Raw genomic sequence first — 15310 nt, forward strand, 5'->3', positions numbered from 1 at the left:
AAGGAATTGAATGACCTACTGTTGTTTCTATGAATGTTCATGATTTCTTTCAGTGATTCTGTAGCAGGTCTCCATCGTTCTGGCTAGTGGAGATGAGTGGTCACCACAGAATCTGAGGTGGTGGGTGGCCCAAGATCATAATCTTTGTCACTTCCTCCCTTAGCATGGAGCAACTTGCACTGAGGGGTTCAGGCTGAGGGCCAGTGACACCTAGGTGGTGCTTAAACAGTTTGAAGGGGAGAAATACAAAACATCTTCTAAGATGCTGGATTTAGTTAAGGTTGACTTTTTAGGCAGGGTGACTTTCCACAGTGATCTGCCAAGCCTGTTAACGGATAAAATGATAACAGTAGATCGGTGGGAGGTGTTTAAAAAAGTTACAGAATCAGTTTATGTCCCTAAGGCACAAAAGCCCTACCTGCCAAAAAAAAAGCAGCCATGGACAACTGAAGAGGTAAGAGACAACAGAAGAATAAAAGAAAAAACATCCAAAAAGTAGTGCAGATGTTGGTGACTTGAAGAGATACAAAGAACATCAATGGGTGACAAAACAGATAGCAAAAGTTACAGTGAGTTTGAAAAAATAAGAAAGGGATATCAAAATCAACATAAAAAATGTTTACAATTATGTTGAGCAAAACGGGGTAGTCAGGGGCAACCCTTTAAAATTGAGAAGTGTGACATCAATGAAAATAAGTAAGTGGTGAACATGCTGAAGAACAACTTGGCATCAATATTTCCAGTAGAGGAAAAGGTCAGCATGCTGGAAATCCCAAGGGAAAATAATGCTGAAGTAGGGGCAGTGACTCACAAAGGTTAACGCAAGCAAAATAACAGTAATGAAAATGGTAGTACTGACGAGCGACAGGTCCCCACAGTTAGTTGGTTTCTATTCCGGTTTTAAAGGGAGTAGGTGGGAACACTGTACACACCTCTACTATAATCTTCCAAAGCGCTGTCAATTCCAGAACCACTCCTTCAGATGGACATTTTTCTTTGTCATTTGGGATGCCCGGAATTACAGACCAGTTAGCCTAACATCTCCTGTCAGAAAATCACTAGTTTCTATAATTGGGGGGTAAGGTGACTGAATGCCTAGTTGATGAGAGAACCAGCATGGATTTGTGAAGGGTAGGTCATGCCCGATGAGCCTGATTTGAATTTTCTGAAGAGGTGATTAGAGTAGTGGATAGATGAATATCTGTGGATGTTATTTATATGAACTTGCGTTAATGACCTGGTTAATAAATTGGCTGGGTGGTAGGAAATATTGATAGATTAGGTAAATGGGTAGAACTGTGGCAGATGAATTTCAGTGTAGGCAAATGTGAGGCCATTAAACTTTGGATGTATTTACCTTGGAGGGAGTGTAGCATAGATTAACCAGGATGATACCTGGAATCCAAAGGTTAATTTACAAGGCGATACAAACTAGCGTTGCATTTCCTGGAAAGTAGAAGGTTAAGAGTTGGTTTAATTGAGATTTTCAAGATATTAAGGAGAGCAGATAGGGTAGATAGAGAGAAACTATTTCTGCTGGGTGTGGCATGTCGAACAGAGGGGGTGTAGTCTAAAAATTAGAGCCAGACCTTTCAGGAGTGAAATTAGGTAACACCCCTGTACACGCAAGGGGTGGTATAAATTTGGCATTCTCTTCTGTAAATGGTGATTGCTGCTTGATCAGTTATTAATGTTAAATGAATGACTTCCAAAAATATGACGGGACCTGGGCAAAGGGAATATGGAGTTGGATCTCGGGTCAGCAATCATCTCATTGAATGGTGGATGCAACAAGCTCAGAATGAAATGTTTTCTACACTGTCCCATCAAGTATTCCCACTGCAGGCAAAGCACTGGTTAGAAGCAGAATAAACCTTCCCCTGCTCTGTCCCATCAAACACTCCTCAGTCAGGGACAGCACTAGATGGATACAAGTAAAGCTTCCGTATTTGATTCCATTGAACACTCCCAGGACAGCATGAGTATAAAGCAAAGCTCCTTCTGCTCTGTCCCATCAAACTCTTTTAATCTAATGCTCTTCTTACCCTCTTTAGTTAGCCACAGATGGATCACATTTTCCATGGAATTTATTTTTTTCCATGGATTCATATTTATTAAGAGTTATGAAATATTTCTTGAAATACCTGAGTACACAAATCACAATATTTGCTGCACCTGCATGTTAACTATCAGGAAAGCAAATTATTCATCTTGATTACAAAGGATTGGAGTATGGGTAGATGCCTTACTACAATTATATAGGACCAAGGTGACTCTGCACCTGGAATTCTTCGTATAGTTGTGCTCTCCTTACCTAAGGAAGAATATAGTTGCCTTAAAGGGAGTGAAGCAAAGGTTCATTCAACTGATTCCTGGAATTAGGGCATTTTCCAAGAGGACAGATTGAGTTGACCAAGCCTAATTCCCTGAAATTTCGAAGAATTTGAGGTGATCTCATTGAAACACACAGAGGCTTGACAGGTTAGATGCTAGGGGGATGCTTCTGCAGGCTGGGGAGTCTAAACCAAGGAGTCACAGTCTCTGAATAAGGAGTTGGCCATTTAAGACTCTGAAGAGAAATCTCTTACTCAAAGGGTTGTGAATCTTTGGAATTCTCAACTACAGAGAGTTGAGAGTTGTTGAGTGTAATCTAGTCAGAGATCGGCAGATTTTTGGATGAGGAGATGATCAAGGGATAGAGGGGCAAGACATTGGTGAGGTTGAGGTAGAAGATATCAGCCATGATCTTATCAAATGGTGAAGCAGGCTCGAAGGGCTGAATGACCACCTCCTCCCATTGCTTGTGTTTTTATATTCCACTTAAATGACTTGGACTTTTGTTCAGAACTTGAGGGTGGGCTTTCGGTGCAATTGTGGCTTCCAAGATGTACATCTCCTCTAGAAAATTGAAAAAAACCTGAGCGGCAGTGAAGAAGTCAAATCCATTGTAATGTATTTTTTGCAGGAACTCCTAACCATTGTTATGGCCTATATTCAATCTCAGCAGGTTATGTTCCACTAATAACATTCCATATTTTGAACAATGTAGGAAGCATTATGTTCCATTTAGTGTTTTATTACTTGTAATATTTTGGTATGCTTATAAATTTTACAATAATTACATAACCCCAGTTCATCATACACAGTAGAAGGAAAGGCAGCACTTTACACTAGATTTTACCATTTTAATTGTCACCTGGAATAAGCAGGTGTCTGCATTAATGAGGGAGGGTAGCTTTATGGTCATGGTTAAGTAGAATGAGAAAAATATATTGGAGCAATTTGCTTGTGATTTACAGCTCTCTGTGTAGAAAGCTAGTCATTAAATAAGTGAGAATAGTTAATGCTTCCATCACTTTAGGGTAAGAATGAGATAGGCCTTCAACCTTTGAGGACTGTGACTTATAAAATATCTTCTTGGCTTATTTTTGTAATTTTTCTTTGCTTTGAAGGGTTCGTCAAAAGCACATGAGGAAATATTTTTTATAACTCACCAAGCTTTTTCATGTTCAGATTGACATGGTGGGTCAATATGGAGTGGTGGGTTTCTGAACTTTTCAGAGGGGAAGCGTTGCCATCAGGAACCTATTCTTTTCTGCCCTCCAACCCCACCTGACCCCAGTTAATTTCTTTTATCGCTCTCCTTGAAAATGATGCTAAACTGTTGTTTGAGTTTCAGAAGTCACTTTAGCTGATATTTAGCTTGAGGGTGTGGGAAAATCAAAGCTGAAGAGTATCCTACCCTTTGTGACTGCATGCTTACCACTTCCCAGCAATTATCATTGAATAATGGATCAGGATTGTTTGGAAAATTAATGGAAACTTTAAAGATGCTTGCTGTTGCTGATGTACAAATTGTCCAACAGTTTGTGGCAATAAAGAGTTCCCTGTGAGCAGGGCACTTTATGCTGATCTGCTGATAGCCTCTCAAAAACAGCAGTTTGCAATTAATCTCCCTGTGAGTTTCAGCAAATTGTTCCACTTATACATTCATTATCAATTAAAGTTGCCACTGAAAGTTAGGGCTGATACTTAACAGTGCAGGTACCTTTTTAGTGACTAGATTTGCTAGCATGCCTTTCAACCTCCGCAGCCCAGAAAGGCATTTATCTGGAGTCTCATTCCTATGCTGGTAAACCGTTCATGTTTTTTAGAACAAATATAAGGTTATATTTTTTCTCTGGTCCTTTGTCTCAATACCTGTCATCTCTGTCACCCTGCTCTTTTTTCCCCTCTCTTTGTTTCTTTCTGTATCTGTTTTGACTCTTAATTCACCCCATTTCCTCCTCCATTGTTCCTGTTTCTTTCTCAATCCTTAGTCTATCTCCTTAACCAAGGTGATTTATCAGTCCCATTGTTCACTAAATCCCACCTAGCCCTGCCTTTGCCTTGCTCTAATTAGCCTGCATTTGCAACAAATTGTGATGTAAATTTTTTTTGAGTTTAAGTGTAACAGGCATGCTTTGAGATGTGGCACTTTGTTAATTCAGGATAATTTAATCAACGGTCAATCCTTTGTCTTGTTCTTTGTTGCTTCTTCCTATCGTGGGGATATCAGAGCTAATCATTATTGTGCTCTCACTTCTGTCTCAGCTGGGATAAACTAGTTCATCACAAACCAGGTTTGGAATTTCACAATTCCTTGGTTATTGCTCACCTGGTTTACTATGATTGAGCCATTGCTGAGGGAGTGAGAACCTCAAACTCGTGATTTTTATTCTGCAATTGACGACCGCAACCAGAAGCTAATGGGGAAGTTTGTGTGGCCACACCTCTGAAACAAATGGTCAAATTTGAGATCTTTTTCAGTTTCTTCAGATAAGTTGGACCACTTAGCCTGTGATCCAGCTAGTGTGCTAAACCTCCGCGGTCCTTATCAGTAATGAGAAGTGTTGATTAAAGTGATAACAGGACTTGATGTTTGTGGGTGCCTACTTTTGACAACATTGGTTGAATGGTTGGGGAATGGTATTTTCAGTGAAAGACTGCTTTTCTTCTGCTCCATTGTGGTTCTCTTTTAACAGGGACTATTTACATATTTGATATGATTGCACCAGCTATGTTCAAGGGAAAGGGAGAGATGTGCAAATCTCCTTAAATTTTTTTTTGCAGTTAAAATACCCTCAGATGGCTGTCTGAATCATTTTCTGCTATCTCAGTTATTTTGAATAGATCAGATTTGGAGCCCCTGTTGTGATGAACCAAGACAAAATATTCAGAGTTCGCACTGCATATTTCCTTTGGCTTCTCTGCTGTTGTGTTGCAAGGGCTCAGAATCAGGGCATCTGTAACCAATCCAGTAGTCTTCAGAGCAGTGCAATTAGCTTGATGCAAATTTTAAACTCTGATTCAAAGGAAATAGGTCTTTCTCTGGATAGGCAATGCCATCATAAGTGCGTATGGAGGGATTGATCTACATATTTTGTGCTGGAATATTCTTCTGATTGGAATTCATATTAGAACCATGGACGACACCTCAGTACAAAGTTGCTATAGTCTGTTGAAGAATGGGTGCTTGGTTTGCAGGTGAGTTTTTGAGACTTGGTTTGCCCAAAGGTAGGTTTAGTAATCAAATATTGACAGCGAATCAATGGAGGAGGAGGCAGCAGTGGAAAAGCAGCAGGGGGAGTGGCGGACGGTGAAGAACAAGAAAAGTAAGAGGGAGCGAAGAAGAAGCAAAGGCGTTTCCCAGAGAAGCGGCAAGAGGCGTCTCCCATCCGACACGGATGACAAGGGCAGCAGCTCTTCGGATGATGAAGTGCCAGGGCGGCACCGACAGAAGAGGCGGCAAAGCTCCAGGGCGTTGGAGGACGAGACACCCGAGCTCCAGAAAATTGGAGACAACAAGGAGACCAGCGCACCCCAACTTTGCCTGCAACCTGAGGAGGCCAGTGCACCACAGCCCCTGGAATCTGGGAGCAGTGAGGCAATCATCGCACCCCAGCTCCAGGAAGCCGGGAACAGCAACACCCCAGAGGGGGTGAGTTTTGGAGAAGCTTCTCCAGCAAAGGTCATCTCAAAACCCACTCTCTACGTGAACCTCCAGATGCCACCGGAGCAGAACACGGCCAAGGAGATCTACCTCAGCCCATCCAAAGTGAAGGAATTTGAGCTCACTACGGGTATGAAGGAGCAGACTAAAGGTCTGGGACTCTCAGAGACAGTGGGTTTGGTAGGAGAATAAATGCTTTAAAATGGGTTTAAAGATTGTATCCATAAATGTGCGTAGCATTAAATCTACTACGCGATGTGTTGCGACCTTGGACTACCTAGCCAAGGTCAAAGCTGACCTGTTGTTTCTGCAGGAGTGTGCGATACCGCACCTCAGCTCCTACAGGCAATGGTCACGATGGTGGTCCCATGGGCCATCGATCTGGTCGGGCGGAAACGACTCTCGTTCCTCCGGCCTGGGTATTCTGCTGCGGGGAGGCAACTTCACCGTCTCCGAGGTCAAGGAGGTGGTGGGCGGGCGACTCCTCGTAGCAGACGTAATGTACAAGAATGCTCCACTCCGGTTAATTAACGTGTATGGCCCGGCACAAGGGGCTGAGCGGCTGGAGGTTTTTCAGCAGCTCCCACTGCTGCTGGCGACCTCCAGGCCGGTCATTCTGGGCGGTGACTTCAACTGCATCATCGATGCGGCTGGACGATCCGGCAGGGCCGGCAGCAGATTGGACGCTACGTCCAGATCCCTGATGGAAACAGTTAAGGATGCCAAGCTGCACGACGTCTTCAGCAACCCTGCAGACGGAGCGCAGCGTAGATACACCTGGTCGCGGCCAGACGAGTCCATTCGTTCCAGGATAGACTTCCTGTTTGTGTCCCGTGCATTCACAGTCAGATCCACCGAGGTCAAGCCGGTGTTCTTCTCTGACCACTGCCTCCTACTGGCGGACTGCCACTTGGAGAAGGACCTGAGGGTGGGCAGGGGGGCATGGAAGCTAAATGTGCAACTGCTGACCCCAGAGAACATTGAGGAGCTCAAGAGGGATTACAAAGGTTGGAGAACCGTGAAACCCCTCTTTGAGTCCCTGACACACTGGTGGGAAGCGACCAAGGGAAGCATCAAGAGGTTTTTCATCCTCAAAGGCACCCAGAAAGCTAGAAAGGAACAGAGGGAAATGTCCCGACTCCAGAAAAAGATGCAGAATCTGCTCCGGCTGCAGTCGATGGGGGTCGATGTCAAGGAGGAGCTCCAAGAGGTGAAGGGCCAGCAAGCCTCGCACTTTGCCTCGGAGGCCTCCAAGATCATCTTCCGTTCCAGAGTCCGCTCCGTGGAGCAGGATGAGACGTGCTCACGTTTCTTCTTCCAAAAGGTACACAGAGAGCGCTCTGTGATCAGCAGCCTGAAGGAAGAAGACGGCTCAGTAAAGTCATCACGGTCCGACATTCTGAGGATCAGCAAATCCTTTTATGCCGGATTGTATGACGTGAAGCCCACGGACAGCACGGCCTCCCAGTCCTTCCTGTCCTCTATCACGGAGGTTTTAGACCACAGTACGCGGGAGAGCCTGGACAAACCGCTAACTCCTGATGAACTGACTAAGGCCCTCGAGTCCTTCGAGAAGAGTAAAACCCCCGGAAGCGACGGCTTGCCGGCGGAGTTGTATTCGGCTCTGTGGGACTTGATCGGCCCAGACCTGCTAGGGGTGTACGAGAGTATGCTCCTGGCCGGTAGTATGTCAGAATCCATGAGGAAAGGCATCATCACCCTCATCTACAAGCACAAGGGGGAAAGGGAGGAAATTAGAAATTGGCGACCCATTTCACTGTTGAATGTGGACTATAAGATTCTGTCCAAGGTCATCGCCAATCGGGTCAAATCCGCTCTGGAATTGGTGATTCACCTGCTCTGTGCCAGGCAGGAAGATCTCTGACAGCCTGGCGCTGCTCAGGGATACGATTGCCTATGTACAGGACAGGGGTGTGGATACCTGCCTCATCAGCTTGGATCAGGAGAAGGCCTTTGACAGAATATCGCACACCTACATGGGGGATGTGCTCTCCAAAATGGGGTTTGGGGAGGGAATTCGAAATTGGATCCAACTGCTCTACGCTAACATCAGTAGCGCAGTCTCAATCAATGGGTGGGAAACAGATAGCTTTCCGATCAAATCTGGAGTCAGGCAGGGCTGTCCTCTCTCACCTGTCCTTTTCGTGTGCTGCATAGAACCCTTTGCGGAGTCCATCAGGAAGGATCCGGGCATAAGAGGAGTGACGATCCCAGGCAGTGGAGGCACTCAGGTAAAAGCCTCCCTGTACATGGACGACGTCGCCGTCTTCTGCTCGGATCCGCTGTCGGTGCGCAGACTGATGCACATCTGCGACCAGTTCGAACTGGCCTCGGGAGCCAAGGTAAATCGTGGGAAGAGCGAGGCCATGTTCTTTGGGAACTGGGCTGACCGATCCTTTGTCCCCTTCACTGTCAGGGCTGACGGCCTGAAGGTGCTGGGGATATGGTTCGGAGGGACCGGGGCATGCGTTAGAAACTGGAAGGAGCGAGTGGCTATGGTGAAAAGGAAACTGGGCATGTGGGAGCGACGCTCCCTCTCCATTGCGGGAAAGAACCTGGTCATCAGGTGTGAGGTACTCTTGCTGTTGCTGTACGTGGCGCAGGTCTGGCCCATTCCAGACTCCTGCGCGATGGCGATCACTCGAGCCATCTTCCGCTTTATCTGGAGGTCGAAAATGGATCGTGTCCGCAGGGACGCGATGTACAAGCCTCTAGATAAAGGGGGAAAAAACGTGCCCAACATCGCCCTCATACTGATGGCCACCTTTGTGTGTGGCTGCATCAAGCGGTGCGTAGACCCTCAGTACGCAAACACCAAGTGTCACTACGTGCTGAGGTTCTACCTGTCCCCGGTGTTGCGAAGGATGGGCCTGGCCACGCTGTCGCAGAACGCTCCAAGTAGTTGGACCGTGCCGTACCACCTGTCCCTGGTGGAAAAATTTATGCAGAAAAACACCTTTGACCACAAGTCCAGCAGGCAGTGGTCAGCACGTAACGTCCTAGAGGCCCTGAGGGAAAAGGAGAGGGTGGACCCTGTGGGATGGTTCCCCGAGCAGACTGTCAAAGTCATTTGGCAGAATGCCTCATCGCCAGAACTTTCCAACAAGCACCAAGACGTAGCTTGGCTGGTGGTGAGAAAGGCCCTCCCCGTCAGATCCTTCCTACACGCCAGGAGGCTCACCCCCTCTGCACGTTGCCCTCGAGGTGGCTGTGGTGGGGAAGAGACCGTTGTTCACCTCCTTGTGGATTGTGCCTTTGCAAAGAAAGTCTGGAGAGAGATGCAGTGGTTGCTGTCGAGGTTCATCCCGAGCAGTTCTGTGACACAGGACTCTGTGCTCTACGGGCTGTTCCCAGGGACACACACCGAGACAAACATCAACTGCAGCTGGAGGATCATCAACTCGGTGAAAGACGCGCTTTGGTCTGCCCGAAACTTGTTGGTCTTCCAGCACAAAGAGTTGTCCCCGACCGATTGTTGCGGACTGGCACAATCCAAAGTCCAGGACTACGTGCTGAGGGACGCACTAAAGCTTGGGGCAGCTGCCGCAAAGGCGCGGTGGGGAGGGGTCGCTGTCTGGGACCTTTCTGCCGCGGCGCGCCGAGAGACTGGGGGCTGTTTGGAGCCCCTCGGGCTGTGCAGATCGGGGTGGGAGGCTGTGAATGATTGTAGTGCTGTTTGTACTGATGCACCTGGTGATACATTTTGTAAAAGTTTAACCTGGATTGTACCCTTGTAATGTTGTTTTTGAAATGGTTTGGAATGTGATTGAAGATATTTTATGAATAAAGTATATTTTTACAAAAAAAAAGTCAAATATTGATTTCTGTTGTTATCTTTGAGATCCAGGTATTTTCATTTCATATGATTCCCAGTGTAATATAGAAAATAAAAAGAACATGACTCTGATTCTGATAACCTCATTGGTCATGGAGTTTGTAATCCTTGGTCATTGGCCAATGTTGCAGTGATCTTACAATCTTCAAAGGGAATATACAATCTTACTGAACAACCCAAGTACTTCCTATAGATTTGGCACACTTCTCCTTGGCTTGGCTATTGCAGGATTGGCAACGTTTATGAATATTTTTAACAGAGTTCGATTCAAATTGTATGGTACAGCTAATGCAAATTTCTTTGTCTTTCCAGAAAGATTTTCTTGGAAAATATCTTGTATTTTGATTCATGAAAGAGACTTTCATTTACCATTGGGTTTATGAGAGATAATGGAACTGCCTCTCACTTTTCCTTCCTCCATACCCCTCCCCTCCCCTTGCACCTGCACTCCCCTCAACCCCACCGCTCTTTCCCCACTACCCCCCCACCCCCATCCAAGTGGAAGCTGGACTTTGGTAACTCCATACAGTAGTAGAGTTAAAATTTAAAATTCTGTGGAGTGGCGATAAGATTTACATCCCACCGTTCCATGGAACAATGCATTTGCCCTCCGTACTTGACGACCCAAGACTTCCTTTAAGATGTTTACTTAAGTTGCAGTGATTGTCCATTATATGTTTGTTAATGTTGTTTGCTGATCTTTCTGTCTCCACAGACTTGCATACTGAAGCAGTCCAAGCAGCTCTGGCCAAATACAAAGAGAGAAAGATGCCGATGCCTTCGAAGAGGCGCTCTGTGCTTGTACATTCATCACTAGATGCATACACTCCACCAGGTACACAGACAAACCTATTATTACAATCTACATATTAATTCCTACTGTTGGTTGCATTTGTTGAACTGGCGTCCTACTTTGGCTGAGACACAACATCGCTGCTTGAGATCATAGACTTCAGATAGTGATATTTTGTTCTTTTAATGAATTCCTTCTCTCTTCTGTCCCTCCTCCACAAAACCATGAGGTTGCATCCCAGCAATAAGCAGTGAAGGCTGTTTCTGTTGGAATCCACCTTAAACAATGAACCCCTTCTGCAATCATTACTTTTAGGTTGGGTGGGGGAGTGGGGAGTCTCAGAAAGAGATTAGCATGATTAATTAAATAAATTTAGACTGAAACTGATAAATGGGGATGAAAGACATGAAAATTCTGACATTTTATTAAATTCTTTTGCATATCACAAAGGAGGTTTGCATCGTGAGTGACATTGGCAGAGGCCTGTAACTGTCTTACTCCAGTAATGTGTAGTATGTGAAGATCTGCAGAGGAGGAAAAATCTTTTCAAATGACTTGACTAAATTAAATAAATTGTCCCCTCTGGGAACAGAAAATTAGACTCCTATGTACTTTTTCAGTTCCATGTTCCTTACTTCACAAGCAGTGCCATCACTCTAAACAAGACTGCAAGTTGGTCTGCTGCCAGTGATGCTTGTGAACTGGCTACTTAATGATATGTCTGATTGACAAAGACTGTCCCTGAGTTTCCCCTCTGGTATGTGATCAATGTGTATACATTCACTGAGCTGTGCATGCATACTCTATGGAGTGTGTTTATACTCCGTGTGTGTCTGTGGAAGAGTGTTGTTACTTTGAAGGAGGAACAAAGTATATTTTCAAAATAGCTTTAGAGCTCATTTGGAAACGAGATGTTAACCTCATCGTGCTGAATGAACAGGAGCTTCATGCATAGACACGAATAGGACTGGGCCATTCAGTTAGATTATGGCTGCTCTGTATCTCAACTCCATTTACCCACCTTTGTTTTATATCTATAATGTCCTTATCTAATGAAAATTGGTTGTTCTCAGTCATGAAAATTCCAGTTGACCTCAATTCATCAGTTTTTTGAGGAAGAGAGTTCTACATTTTCACTTTCCTTCATGTGAAAAATTGGTTCCTGATTTCACTCCTAGTTTTTAAGGTTGTTCCCCTTGTTCTGGATTTCCCAACCAGAAGTAGTAGTTTCTCTCTACCTACCCCATTGAATCCCTTAATTATTGTAAGCACCTTGATTTGATCATTCCTCAATCTTCTCGGCTCAAGGAAATATGGTGCAAGTTTATGCAACTTGTCCCCAGAATTTAACCCTTTAAATCCTGGTGTCATTGTGGTGAATCTGAGCATTTCCCCAGCCCAGGCCAATACATGTTTCCTGTGGTGCGGTGCTCAACACTGAATGCAGCACTGCAGATGAAGCCTAAGATTTTATAACTAAAGCGCCATGATCCACTATTATACCCAGCTCCCTTACGGTAAAGGACAGCACTGATCACATTTTTGCTTTTTGATCAGTTACCGTACACTGCGCATGAGCTTTAGTGATTTGTGCACGTGGGCATCTAAATCCCTTTGCCCTCCGCAGCTCCTAGTCTCTCGCCATTAAAATAATCCCTTTTGTCTTCCTTGGATCCAAAATGGATGACATTATACAATGTTGAAATTATGCCCTCTTGATCAAACATAGAGCCAGCTGCAGATTCAATAATGTGGAATTAGAGTCATGCTGGCTGGACCAGGTAAGGGTGGCAGGCCTGGGTGATGTTAGTGGACCAGTTGGACTTTTATGACGGTCCTGCAGCTTTCATTGGCACTAACTCACAAATTATAGTTTTATTGAATTCATTATGGTACATCTGAATGAGATCACCAGTCTTGTGCCAAATGTTCTAAATCATAAACAATTTTTTTCAGTGGGTCTGTGCTGAAACTGAGTGAACCCACTCACGCATGCAAAGAGCAAAGACTTTATTTGCTGTAGCTCCTGTGATTTTTGAGCCCAAGCCCCAGTGGTATTGGAGAAAAACTGGTACCATGCTTGCCCTTTCCGTTTAAAGTTAGGATATATGAACTATTTTCCTACCTCCGAAATTAGCAGCAGTATTTGTGCTGCATGGTGACGGTGTGTGAGAGAAATTATGTGATCATGCTTATTTTTATGAAGGTGAAGACTAATCTAATGGTGGGATGTGGATCTCATGCCTTGAGGAATGCATTTAGTTGGTAGATGTAGTTATATTTTTAAAAATTTTATATAATTCATCTAATTTTTGAGGTATCTGATTCTGCTTGATTGTTTTCGCTATGATCAACATTTGAAGGAACTTTTTCTGTCATTTGTGAAGTCAGGCAGCCACCTAAATTTGCTAGAAGCTTGTATGCTGCCCATATTTCAAGCAAATAAAATGCGTCACAGAATCGGAGAAGGAGACGGGTAGACACAGTCAGATGTGGAGTCCAGAACCAAGCTTAATGATTACATAATTCGCAGTGGTGGTCAACGTTGGATTTGGGTGGGTGTTCAAGTAACTAACAGTTCTTGGGAATAATCATAAATCTGGGAATGCTGGGGACCCTGGGAAGACTAGTCTTTTCCTTCCTGCTGTGCAATCTTAGTCTAGATTTCAGCCTCCAATCAATACTGAAACATACATACAGGACAGTATCATTTGACCTAACAAGTAGTGTCACTCCACAACCAGAATGGTGTAAGTGCATTTGAAATAACAAGCATCGAAGAAAAATGAAAGCCCATCAATTGTCACTAGACATGTTGTGAATGTGTTTCAGTGACTGATGGAATTAAATCACACACGACAGTTATAACTCACATTGCTGGTGAGATAGAGGGATAGCCCAACTTAATTTAGTTTCCATAAGCCTCTGACCCCCTTGTACATGGGCACATATTGATAAATAATGTCATGTTAAAAATAAGGGTGAAATGACATTGTGATAATTCTCCTTGCAGTAACACCATTAGGTAATAGTATTGCTGCACCATTTCTGGAGGTGTAATAAAATAATTGTTTTTGCAGTTTGAATTGACCAGTGAAGGAATTAAGTCTTGCAGCTACGGTAGAAAAACAGAAATGTGTAGTATTTGCGCCATGTAGTGTTTATGGTAATCATTGTAGACCTGTATAATGTTAAGCCAACAGCTAAGTTAATGGTCAGAGTGCATGGATTTATTTTATGCAAATGAGAACTTAGCACAGTTAAATATTGGCACAACCATTGTACGAAAACATTAAATCTTTCTGTTGTGTGAAATTAGTGAAGAATTACACAGATGAATGAGTTTGACAAATACTGGTAAGGAAACTGGGGGAATGAAACTTTGAATGACACAGCAAATAGGAGAAAGAATAAGAGCAAAATATGCTCTTACAAATCTCAAGTTTCAGTGTCCCTAACTCAATGCTTCCAGTTCCTAAACATGGTTTAGGAATAATGTGAAACTACCTCTATGGAATTATTTTCATTGCCCATAAAAAAACACGTAATGGAGAACATGAGGTTTTAAAGCAGTGGGAAGTAGCATTCCATGTGAGGTATTGTACAATCCACACAACCTTAATGTTTGTACTCATATTAATATTTACATCCAGTTTTTATCGCTTTTATGTTGCGTGTGTGATGTGTAATATGAAGAGTTCATAATGAGGATCTGTGGGCTAAAAGTTGTGTTCTCATCAGGAGCTATCCAGCCAGGCTACTTGTGGGATGCAAATTGTGTCCTGCATATCCCTTGTGCTGCACATATGAAATGCTCCCTCTGAGGCTGTGTTACTGAGTTTAATAGAGTAGAGACTACACTGTCCTAACGTTAGTATTATATTGAATGCAGACACATCTTCAGCATCGGAAGATGAGGGCTCACTCCGTCGCCAGGGCCGGATCACGTCCACTCCAAACCAGGGCCATTTGAACGTAGAGCACTGGCTTAACAAGGTTATCCAGAGCTCCTCCACCTCATCTTCTGCATCGTCCACCTCATCACATGTAGGAGGGAAACCTACTGCTTCACTAGCTGACCTCATGGCACATACCCATTTAGGTCAGTAAACCTTTATTTAATTTTACTTCCTGTACAGCATTATGAGAAACAAACCTTAATATACAGTAACTATTGTCTAAATTAATGTTGTTAACAGCAACTGAGTAGTGCAGAGTCAGGTTGAGAAGATTTGAGAAGAGAAAGGTCAGGGTTATTGATCTGCTGTTATATGCCTCAAATTAATAATGCCTAGTATAGTTCAAAGTTGCTCATGCTAAAAGGTTCAATGTAGGGACAGCATATCGTAAAAGGAACAGAAAGCACTTACATTACAATGCACTTTTAACAACTTCAGGATGCCCTCTGGCACCTTGCAGCCAATGAAATACTTTTAAATACCACACACAACATCCAATTTATGCGCAACAAGAGCTCTCAAGCAACAGTGAGATAAATGGCCATTAATCTGTTTTTGGTGGTGGTGTTTGAGGGATAAACGTTTGTCAGGAGAACTCCATTGCTCTGCAGTTTGCGCCAGAGGATCTTTTACATGCACCTGAGAGGGCAGACGGGTCCTTGTTTTAATGTGTCATCTGAAAGATGTTTTTTTTTAACGCCCCTTACTGC

General features: G+C 44.0%; 1 protein-coding gene across 4 annotated transcripts in view; it reads left to right on the plus strand.

Moving 5' to 3' along the window:
• The window catches only part of LOC144673727 (disco-interacting protein 2 homolog A-like), a 215199-nt gene that overhangs the window by 118917 nt on the left and 80972 nt on the right, over nucleotides 1–15310 (plus strand). For all 4 annotated transcript variants that reach the window (XR_013574409.1, XM_078535427.1, XM_078535425.1 and 1 more), the window contains exons 4-5: nucleotides 10564–10683; nucleotides 14534–14743. Coding sequence is in view for 3 of the 4 variants with exons in the window: in XM_078535427.1 (XP_078391553.1) it covers nucleotides 10564–10683; nucleotides 14534–14743 (330 nt within the window). In the remaining variant the exon portion in view is untranslated. The remainder of the gene's footprint in view (nucleotides 1–10563; nucleotides 10684–14533; nucleotides 14744–15310) is intronic.

The sequence above is a fragment of the Cetorhinus maximus genome, unplaced genomic scaffold, assembly GCF_964194155.1.
Source record: "Cetorhinus maximus unplaced genomic scaffold, sCetMax3.hap1.1 HAP1_SCAFFOLD_455, whole genome shotgun sequence".
Lineage (NCBI taxonomy): Eukaryota > Metazoa > Chordata > Chondrichthyes > Lamniformes > Cetorhinidae > Cetorhinus > Cetorhinus maximus.